General features: G+C 39.8%; 2 protein-coding genes across 2 annotated transcripts; both read right to left on the bottom strand.

The window, feature by feature from the left end:
• Window positions 1-553: 553 nt before the first annotated feature.
• foxc1a (forkhead box C1a) lies at window positions 554-2,648 on the bottom strand. Its single transcript, XM_084707523.1, has one exon. The coding sequence runs from the start codon at window positions 2,421-2,423 to the stop codon at window positions 1,005-1,007; it is 1,419 nt and encodes a 472-aa protein (XP_084563649.1). The 5' UTR covers window positions 2,424-2,648; the 3' UTR covers window positions 554-1,004.
• Window positions 2,649-8,474: 5,826 nt separating this feature from the next.
• On the bottom strand, window positions 8,475-10,918 carry foxf2a (forkhead box F2a). Its single transcript, XM_084707949.1, has 2 exons — window positions 9,961-10,918; window positions 8,475-8,988 (listed from the first exon to the last, which is right to left on the bottom strand). The coding sequence occupies exons 1-2, from the start codon at window positions 10,916-10,918 to the stop codon at window positions 8,816-8,818; spliced, it is 1,131 nt and encodes a 376-aa protein (XP_084564075.1). The 3' UTR covers window positions 8,475-8,815.
• Window positions 10,919-11,262: the final 344 nt, after the last annotated feature.

Below are 11,262 nucleotides of genomic sequence, written 5' to 3'. Positions count from 1 at the left end.
CAAATGCAATGTCACTTGAAGCTCCCATCCATCCATAGCGATCAATATCTTCTGGACATGGTCTTGACCTCACATTGGTCACGCTCACAACAAATTAAGATAATGACCACACGTCCTCGCAGTGATTATCTTGTTTACTGCCTGAAGGAGTTTTGAAGAATTTCCGATATTGTGTTAAGATATAGACCTCGACATGGATTTGTGAAAAGATTGTATTTGTATTTATAACTAATGACAAAGCATTGTCCTTTAATGCCTTGCTTTGCGGATATAACTATACCTTTTCAGACCATGCCACTCAAAGAGCCTAACTACCACACTAGGTGCCACATAATACAGACTACAGGCCTATTTCCAGGATTAAGAAAGGTTAAAATATAATACATGTACCTGCTATTTTTAAGAACACTTTTTAACCTTTTATTTTAGAAATTGTATGGCCACTGCTGGCGAGCTGACTTAAAGAAAGTTAGGCTCCAAATATATTTTTAGGAAAGCCTATAAGCTTGCTCCATAAGAAATCAGGCGTAGCTATAACTCACATTAAATGACAATTTATTAAACAAACAATTCAATTCCTTCAGAATACTTTTCAACAAAAGGAGAAACTTTGAAAGAGTACGGAGATATACAAGTTCCGTTTTTTTCTTTATAATGGAACATTTTTCGGTCAATTAAGGCAATTCAATTTAGAAACACTTTTTTGGTGTTTGGTCCATAATATCCGGCTACAGTTTAGAAATAAATTACTATATGCAATTTACACGTCATACTATGTCCATGAAAAACTGACATATCCTTAACACATTTTAACATATAAAGTCACAAAAGCGAGGTGAGACTTACGTGTTATTTGCAGTAACACTGTTCTTTACAAACCAAGTTAAGTCTTTTTTCTGTCTTTTGTTTGCGTTCTGATTCGTTTTAGTCCATCTTGGGGTCAGGAGGGTAAGCGTCTCACGGGATTGATTGAAAATGTAAAACACAAGAAAAACATACTTTGGTCAGAACTTGCTGCAGTCATAAACGAAAGCTCCCGAAGTGCGGTAGATGGATTGGCTCGGAGGGAAGGACATTTGACAGCTGTTATTTCCGTTCACTGGAGAATTATTCAAGCCAATTCTTTGAGATTCGAACATCTCTCTCATGGAGTGGAAGTTCTGCTGCTGTGCTGGATACGTTGCGCCAAGATGTCCCAGGTCCCCGGCCTGGTTCAGGTACCATGAAGGAAGCCGCCCTTGGTGGGGGTGATGGCTCTCTTGCCCAGAGTTAGGATTACCGTGGGTCAGTGAGGAGGCGGTGGTGGTGATAGAGTAATCAGGCAATGTTTCGTCCACGGTGGTACTCGGGGCCAGATGGCTAGATCTATCCCCTGCGTATAAACTCATAGCTTGCATATTGCAATGGTAGGTCGCATTCGAGGTAGTGGAAATTGAGTTTTGGTTACAGGGTGAGCTGTAGACTGACGTCTGGTTCGGTGAATAGTTCAGGGACAAAGACGGTGTTATACCTGTCCTGGAGGAGGCGATTAGGGTAGGAGCGAGCTCAGTGGCTCCTTGTGGAGACCCCCGAAGAGAAGTCATGATGTTGTCCACGCTGAAGCCTTGTGTCGGGGCCTGGCCATGGTGATGGTGCTCAGAGCTCTCCATGCCAATGGACCTGTTGGACGGTATACTGTGAGGACTGCCACTGGACATGCTACTGCTGCTGTCCGGGCTCTCTATTTTGGGCACGGTGCTCAGAGAGGGCGAAGCGGCCTGTGGGGGTGTCGTGTTGCCGTTCTCGGTCTTAATATCCTGGATTCTCACTGGTTGGGAGCCCTGCACTGGCTGCTCCTGGTCTCGGCCCTGTTGCCTGGACGGCGTCTCCTTTAACTGCCGATCCTCCTTGTCTTTCATTGCATCCTTCTTTTTGAATCGTCGTCTCCTCCTCAAGAAGCTCCCGTTTTCGAACATGTTGTAAGAGTCGGGGTCCAGGGTCCAATAGCTACCCTTACCAGGCTTTTTATCATCACGAGGCACTTTGACAAAACACTCGTTAAGAGAGAGGTTATGTCTGATGCTATTTTGCCAGCCCTGCTTGTTGTCTCGATAGAATGGAAATCTCTCCATGATGAACTGATAAATCCCATTTAGGGTCACCTTCTTGTCAGGTGAGTTCTGGATAGCCATGGTTATGAGTGCAATGTAACTGTAAGGTGGTTTTACCATATCCTTCGGCTGAGGTTGAGGAGTATACGGTCCGTAGGCACGTGCCATGCTGGCAGGGTATTGGTCGTGGGCCGCGTGAGAGTACATACTCATTGGGGCTGGCATACCGGTGTATCCTCCACCGGCGGCGGCCCGGTAGTAGCTCTGGTCGCTACTAATGTAAGGCACGACGCCCAGTGAGTTGGGACTAGAGACAGAATAGCGCGCTTGCATGTTTTCTCCCGCTTTTCCCCACTGCTCCCGAATTTCCCAAAATATGCAGCCAAAGAGCTCCACGTTCCTTCAGTAGGGTAAGGCGTTCAGACACACAATTGCTGTCCTGTGACGAGAAAAATGTTCATAAAAAGAAGACGATGTGCAAAGACGTAATCGTGTTTAAGCCGTTTCCATCTCTCTGTGCTAAAGCGCACATTTACAAACTTCTGAACTTTGGGCATCCGTCACTTCAGAGGACTTTTGCGCAGTTAAATTCTTTCCTCCTTTTTGCTTCCTGTAGCTCCTCCCATAGAGAAGCCGTCCAATTGGAGGCCAGGTAGCACAGACGGAGCAGCACTGTAGCTCGCTCTTGGCCACACACAAGGCTTCAGAAAAAGGAGAGGAGGTGTCGGTAACTGCCAGCCCACTCCAGTCAAGACATACGACTTCAGTTGAGAGCGCTATGCTGCTCACTTATACAATCAGATCAAGGCCTATGTTGTGGCATAAATAATTATCCAAATCTGAGTTGATTGAAATGCAAAATATCACTGAATATGTGAAACGACTGTCATATTATAGGTACAGCCATATATTGAAGGGTCCTCATTTTGAAGTCACTCGTTGTCTATTTTTTTTTTTATTCCAGAGTGATCTGCATTATTTGAAAAAATGGTAAAGTCGACTACAAAGCTTCTAATTGGCATATGGTCAATCATGCATTAAAACGAGCGAGAAAAACAAAAGGAAAAAGTCACTCGTCCATCACCATGATCCGTCCTCCACATCTAAGTTTAAATAAGCAATAAACCAGGATGGGGGGTAATACTCCTTCCAGTTTGCTTCCTGCAGTTTAGCGTCTTGATGTAAAGCTTTATTAACGCTGGCTGTTAGTTAAAAAGCTCAATCAACACCAAGGACAGATCAAAGGGCAGTGGAGAGCTACTCACCCCGTGCAGTAGGTTGTAGGCTTCTAGCGATCTCATTACTGCAGAATTAGTCTAGTTAAGGGAGAGAAAGGGTAAAGGTGTGAAAGTTTGCTCTATTTTAAAAAGCTGATTAAAAGCCGTAGTACCAAATGGAGTGAGTCTCCCAACATGTGTCAACCTGAGTCAGAAGGTTTGAATGCGCCATGGCCCAGGCTCAATTAGGTATATTCACCATAACATTATTTTCCATCAAACAAACTACCACACGCTACAGGACAATCGTTTCGCGTAATACCATGATCAACATGGAACATAGTTATAAAGTGCATGGTAACTTTTCCCTGAAAATATTTTCTTCACACTGTGTGGGCTACTCAATTGTTAGCTAAACCTTTGTTTGAATGAAAAGCTGTAGCCTAGCTATTGCTGCTCTGTGCTTCTTAACGAACATCTCGATTATTACATGATAAGTACATGACACGTTTGAGAAAATATGTGGGCTACTGATTGAACCCTTTACAGTGTCAACAATGTTTATGTTTGTTAACTAAGCACGTAAAAAACATGATGTTTTTTAATCATAGGCTATATTTATATAAAGGCTATTATAGCATGTATAGTTTCACATTCAATAGCCTATAGGCCAATTCTAAATTACAATCCAGTATTTTTTTTATTACAAAATTATTATTTTACACATTTCTATTTATGCAGATCATCCGTTTCTGATTAAACAATAAAAAGTATTAGGCCTATGGCAATAGGTATTTAATGGCCTACATATCCATGCATGCTTACATTTTTGTGCATTTTGTGCGATGCCTCAAAACTATACGGTCATTATTTCGAGATAAAAATAGTCGAATTTATTGCATTTTGCAAAGGCATATGTAACGGTAGAAAACAGACACGTTCATGGCAATGTTAATCGTCATTGCTAGGCGAAGTTCGCATTATCGTTATAATCCTTTACAGGTCGTGTTGATTAAATGGCCGTACACTGGCCCGGTGCTCCGCCGGGTTTTCCTTACATGGACCCGGGCATGAACTTTTTCCACTGCCCCGGGATGTTTATACAATTCACAACGTGCTTTACACTTAACCCCATCCTCTGCCCACCCAGTTCTCTATTTATCAATTAAACTTTATTAATATCAGTAGGCCTACAGTTTTAGGCCTGTACAATTTGATTGTAAAGCAACAACCGGGCCTATTCACGTACGATGAATTATAAGGCATTCTTACAATCTATAATAGCCTAAGACATGTTATTATAAAATATTTATATGCGTGACTATTATCATTGGTGAGAAAATTGGTGTAATCATACTGTGTTCAATGCATGTCAGAAACCCAGTGGGTGTCAATTCCATTTCATTCAATGCTTACTCTGATATTTATAGCCTAATTATGTAGTCTGTAAACCTACATCATTGATTATATCTTTACAGTAAATCGTTTGGTCAAAAAGCCTTTATCTGTTTATTTGGACTCTTAAGTGAGACCAAACGTAGGTATCGCGGTTGAATTTTGTTTACAGTATTAGCCTAATCATTTGAATCAACAAAACCCACAGACTATTGTGTTTTTTGTCCTTCAAATAAATCTACTTATTTTCAACGCTGAAAAGCACCTATTTGTGGAATAAAATGAAATAACAAAGTATTGAAACGTTAATCAGGGATAATTGAGTAAATTACTAGTTAAAAGAGTAAAACATTCGAATGCATAACACAGTAAACAGGCTAATGCCAATGCGATGAAAACAATGCCAGAGGAAAGAGAGAATGAGAGAGCAAGAAAGAGACGGAGAGGTAAGAGAGAGAGGGAGTGAGAGAAAGCGTACACGTTGGGTTAGTAAATTTCTCATGAGAGCGCTTACTGCCACTGGAGATGAACTTACTGTCGGGTCATTTGTATGAGTTCTTGGCTCCCTCTTGTGAGTCCTGTGAAGCGGCTGGGCTGTTCTGTCTCCTCGTTATTTGGAGTTATGCGATGTCGTGTGGCCACTTGAAATAATAATAATAATAAATATTCATTTTCACATTCACTTCACATATGAAAAATCTACACATTCTGTCCATGATTGGTGTGATTTCTGTTTTTGTGTGTTATTTTCTGTTTTTGTGTGGATCTGCATTCGCGTGTGCTTGGGAACAGTCTTATTGGAAGGACAGTGCTTCCTCCATGTGTTCAATACCAGTACTACAACATAGAACTGTGAAGATTGTGTGTCTGTGATATATATGAGGGTATAGTGTAACTTACAATGGGGATGGAATTAAATCAATGCTACAATTTTGCTACAGAATTTTCGATTATACAAACGACTTTTGTTTTTTAGTGTTCCTGTCATTCCTGTCAACAGTAATGTTTCAAAATGGAGGCAAAGCCAGGTAACAGTTACGGCCTCAACATGGGCTAGCCGTGAAGGGAAAATGGACAATAGTTTTCTAACAACTGCACCACTACAGGTCTTTCAATATGATCATACAAAATGTGCATTCGACAAAGATGAATGATCTCTCTGAGCCGGTGTTTGAAGAAGGCTCAATGTGACTGAAGTATTGAAGAGGCCCAGACATTCAACTCCCAATCCATCAACCTTGTAATTATGCCAGCGCACAATTTCGTTTTCTTTTCACTAATGAACCTTGATGAATGATTTATGGTTTATGACCTGATGGTTTCAATGTTTCCACTGCAAGAGTTTTCATCAGCTATAATGAGGAAGACCTTTGAAATCATGAGTCTGCCTTACAAACATCAGAAACCCAACCCAGTGTGTGGATATATTGTTGTTGTCTTTCAATGCACGTATGGACAGTCACTAATCTGTAACCATTTACAGATGTGTCTGGAGGATCATGTTCAACAGCAGCAGCAAATATTATATTTGCTCCAGTCATACTCGTTATTTGGCTCTCACACCATGTGCACACAAAATTGTCAAATTCTGACAAGAGAGGATTTAAAGTTCCTCCTAGGTATCATTAGTCGCCTACTCTCTTTGTAGAGTAGAAACATCACAGACTAATTGGGAAAGCTTTAATGGCCACCATACACATCATGGTTTGCTTAATAAAGAAGGTATTTTAGTTGTACATGTGCTAACCTATAAATGCCGTCTTGGTGCAAATAGAACAACCAAGGGAATCAATTTGATGGAATCACCTTTTTAAAATCTGTGAACGGTTGTTTTACTTTGCATGCAGTCAATAGTGAGTCAGACTCTGCAAAGGATCCGTTCCTGAAATGAATCATAGAACCATGGGCAGTGTCTGACGTAGAATAACATCCACACACCTGATGTCATCCAAACTGTCACAGGTTAAAAGTCACAATATGGTCAATGTCTAACAAGTGTCTGATACAGCTTCCATATGGGTTCGGCCAGTATTTGACATGGTCCATGACCGTTAAACCTTCTACTCACAATTAGACCATGGTCATGTTGTGAGGTTGTTGATTATCTACCATCAGTATATGATTAACATACATCAGTATTGCAGCAGATGTAGTCAATAGTTTTCAGCATACATCTTCATCTTAGCCTGTATTTTATTATACAAACATGGTCTGTGATTTTTATAGCATTTGTTTACGTTTAATCATGATGTCTCTACGACATGACAATCTCTCGTCAAGTCTATACGACATGTACTCAGTACTGTTTTGCATTTTGCATAAGTAATACATCGTTTTTATATTTAGATGTGTAGAGCTCAGTTTTTTACTTGAATGTGAAACTAGAAAAAGTATACTGTATTGCATCAATCTCAACCAGACATTCCTACTCAGAGTTCTAACGTGTGAAAATGAAAGTGTTAATGACTTTAATGACTTTGATTAGATAAAATATGTGTATCTACATTGCCATGAATTGGCCAGTGCAGACTTAGCAACAGATCTCTTGACAATCATTCATTCTCACGCAGCTTACTATAAACATCTGTCGACACTTTCGGCCAAAAAGTATGATGTTTAGGTTTGAAAATGGCTTCAGATGATGAAAGACGTCTTTTCAACATTTCATTTTTCTTGTGGTCTTTTTTGCATTCTGTCATCTGCTGGTGATGATGAATGCTCGATTACAAATGCACTCTGTGGTTTCCTCTCATTAGCTGCATGTCCTTACATTATTATGACTTTAAAACTTTGATTTACTTACACGGTACAGTATTTTATTACAGAGATTGATAGTCTTTTGATTCCTATACAAATCCGCTACATAGATAGATGCACTTTTTGATGTGTAAACTTTGAACCATTTTCTATATTTTGTGGATCGAGGTAAAATACCTTGTAAACTGGTCCTCTGTGTGTTCACAAATGTTTTCGATTTTTAATGCAATGTCGGATAACAATACAGATTCTTCAGCATGTTCAAGTAATCCATTATGTAATGAACATGGGTGCCTTAATTTCAAGAACCCTAAGATCACCATGATCAGTCATGGACAAGAAATGCCTGTGAATGTAAGTGCACAAGAATGAAAGTGCCACTAGGTGGCGACCTGGTTTTTTGGATTATACCATCACTTTAAAGCCTTGTCTCCTAGACTCCAAAACCTTTGATAATCATGTAATTGAATGGCATTGGTTTTGCAGCAACTTGTGTAATTAAGATACTATTGTAGTTAGTGTTTTTTGTTGTTGTTTTTTTGTACAGTTTCTGGTACCTGAGATATGGTTACTTTGCACTGTGGCTGGTACTTGCAGAACGTTCCTAATTCTGGATCTTCTGCTGTACTTTTATGTGCCCAAATAATTCAGTGTAATGTCAGGAATCTGTCAACAAGCTTTACACAAACCGTAATCAGTCTAGATTTGAATTATTCACCATGGTTATATGTTCAATAATCACTATTAAGAACAGATGGATGATTTATTTGAATATGAATGAAATAAATTGGAAGCTTTATTGTTGCTCATAAATTACCTTAATACAGTGTATACATTAACCAGTTATTTCAACTCAAAAACTGTTAAACAGTTGCCATAGGCTAATAACAATAATAATATTTTATTCTGGTCAAGAAACGTGCATTTCTAATAAAGTGACATTGTCCAGACTGTTTAAAATAGAACTCTTTATTGACTCACTGTTGGCTACAGCAACAGAAAACTCTTGGGCCAAGATTAAGTGCATAGTTATAGGAATAAGGCAGAGTGACTGTGCTTTTGTTGGTAAACGTGATTGAATATTGCAGATTGTCTATGTTGATAACTTGGAGAAACACTAACATGGCTTAATAAGCAAGGTATTTAAAAATAGATTGACTTGAGACTATAGTATTCTCATATTCAGCCAGGAGCTCTTCAAAGGGTGAAAAAGGCTAATTCAAAATTCAAAACTGCTAATAAAAAAAATCAATTTCAGGTTGATAGTTTGGCAGGATGTAAAAGTTGGATCATTGTAGAAAAGTTTTTTTTTTCATCGCATTTATAGATTATTTTCATGTCCAAGACAGTTTGATGTCAAATGACACATGGCTTGACGTCTTGGTAAACACTCTGGTGATGGTGCTGCAGCTGGTGGTAGTAGGATCCACTTGTGCTCGGGTGAAGCGAGGAGATCCCATTTAAGTTCAAAACAAAATCTTTCCTGTCACACACAGGTGATGAGTGGCTTGAGTACCGAGACAGTCCCACTAAAACGAATGAGACAAAAAATTGCAAAGAAAATGAGCAGTCAGTAAATTACAGTGTTAATGTATCCCACACATTTCAAAAATATGTATTGGTTGGATATTTACATAGGGTCTACATAAGGTGGAATATTCCATTCCAGACCTTTGTTTTCTTTCAAAATTGTATACATTTATATAACTAAATGACTTATTTGAGAGAAAAAATATGTTTCTTGCACATCACAATGCTATAGAAAAACAAACAAATATTTGTGGATCTGTCTAACAAAGAACATAATTTCTGATGCAAATTATGCATCTATATTCTATATTACAGAAGGTCTGTATAACTAAATTACTTTTGTACAATAGGCTAAATGCCTTTACATTGAAATAGCCAGAATAGGTTTGATGCAAATTGTTTGGATTGTGTAAAATACCATGTAGGCCTTACGAATTAATAGCCACATGGACTACACTGTCATCCTGCAAGACTGAGAATCAAAGAAGGCCCAAACACAATCTCAAAGCAGCATGTTTAAATTGAATAACTACTACTTTCATGGAAAATAAATATTGTACATAATACAATAAAAAGGCCTACTTGAATGTTTACATGACAGTTCTTGAAGTGGGTTATGAACAACCCAGATCACATTGACCACTAGATATTGAAACTATTTGAGTCATTTTCTAAATATTGCCCATGTGTGAGACATTAGTGTTAATTGGCCTTCTCAATAATAATTTTAAATTCAGAAAATGTAGCATATTATAATTATGTTATTCATGTTGAATAATATAATTTGACTTAAATTTTAACTTAACATAAATGTAATCCTTTAACTCGTTTTTTTAAATAATTTGTTTTACTTTTGAATCACAGTTAAATGTAATGGGCCTTCTAAAAATGCTGTGTGCATTTTCTCTGATATACGTTCATTTGACATCATGCTTTTAAACATTTTCAACATAATGTCTAATATAGCTTACCAGACATATCCGCTGAATCTCTTCCATTGTGATGGAGATAGCTCTGTTCCAAGGAATATGGGGTCATGCTCGAGTGCAACGCTGAGGGTGTGGGACTGTTCGAGGCCAGAGACTGTTGCTTGATGTATGAAGATACACCTGGGGATGTCCAGTGCGATGGGGCACTCGCGTAAGGAGACTGACAGTCCAAGGTCCCCACCATCGACGAAGAGGAGTGCAAAGGGCTACTGCCGCTATCGGGGCAGTAGTCGTTAGGTGGCACCTGACAACCAGCCATATAGGACGACCCTGGACCAGGTGACATGTGCGAGACATGATGCCCTCCATTTAGCCCTTCAAAACTCCCTGGCACTGTACTGGCCATCAAATCCAAATTGTAGGTGTTGGCATGACACGCCAAAGAGGCGGAGGGCGATTGGAAATCAAAATTCTGGGGAAGTATTGAGGCACCAAATCCTATGCCATTCATCATCCGATACATAGGTTTTAGAGCCTGGCACTTCCTACGAAATCCTCGGGGTCTGCGTCGAAAAGAGCCTTCCTCGAACATAAACTCACTACCCGGGTCAATGGTCCAGTAATGACCCTTTCCTGGTCTACCAAGGCCCTTTGGCAATTTAATAAAACACTCATTTAGAGACAAGTTGTGGCGGACAGAGTTTTTCCAGCCCTGGTAGGATCCTCTGAAGAACGGAAAACGGGCCTGAAGGAACTGATAAATTTCACTCAGAGTCAGCCTCTTGGTCGGAGAACTTTGAATGGCCATCACAATTAGAGCGATGTATGAATAAGGCGGCTTCTCGGGTCGCCTCAAGCCCGAGTTTCCCTTTTTTCCTTTGGTGGACACATTTGCCGTGTTTTCCATCAGTGGCTGTGAGCTGACTAAAGCAGCATGCATCACACCGGTCGTTGGACTTGATGTCAGAGTATCCAGATGTTCAGAGCTCTCCGTCGTCATGTTTGCCCCCTGGTTAACGTAAGGACACTGAAACTGATAGCCAAAGTGACCGTTGCCTTTGTTATTCAATCTTGGTTCAGTTATTCAGCATAACCCCTTGAAACGATATGAAAATACGTTTTCAAATGCGTTAATTGGAGAGGTCAGTGCTCCTTCGCGATTCACTGCGCGTTTATTGCTGTTATAATCAAGACAACCAGCTGTGTATCGTGGCGGCCGCTGCTCCTCCTACGTCTCTCTATGGCCATCGCTGTTAATAATCCTTTAAGAAGGGAAACATAAAGCTCCTCGACTTTCTAGCGCATATCCCGTCGGCCAAACAAAACGCGACCACCTATCAATTC

The sequence above is a fragment of the Hypomesus nipponensis genome, chromosome 10 (genome assembly GCF_054491055.1).
Source record: "Hypomesus nipponensis isolate SF chromosome 10, ASM5449105v1, whole genome shotgun sequence".
Taxonomy (NCBI): domain Eukaryota; kingdom Metazoa; phylum Chordata; class Actinopteri; order Osmeriformes; family Osmeridae; genus Hypomesus; species Hypomesus nipponensis.
The sequence above is the reverse complement of the archived record's forward strand: the minus strand, read 5'-3'. Positions and strand labels throughout refer to the sequence as shown.

Bases quoted from the DNA above. Each gene is read 5' to 3' on its own strand.
- foxc1a (XM_084707523.1), bottom strand. From the start codon at position 2,423: ATGCAAGCGCGCTATTCTGTCTCTAGTCCCAACTCACTGGGCGTCGTG.
- foxf2a (XM_084707949.1), bottom strand. From the start codon at position 10,918: ATGACGACGGAGAGCTCTGAACATCTGGATACTCTGACATCAAGTCCA. The intron at 8,989-9,960 runs GTAAGCTATATT...CATTCGTTTTAG, and splicing joins AGATTCAGCGGATATGTCTG to TGGGACTGTCTCGGTACTCA.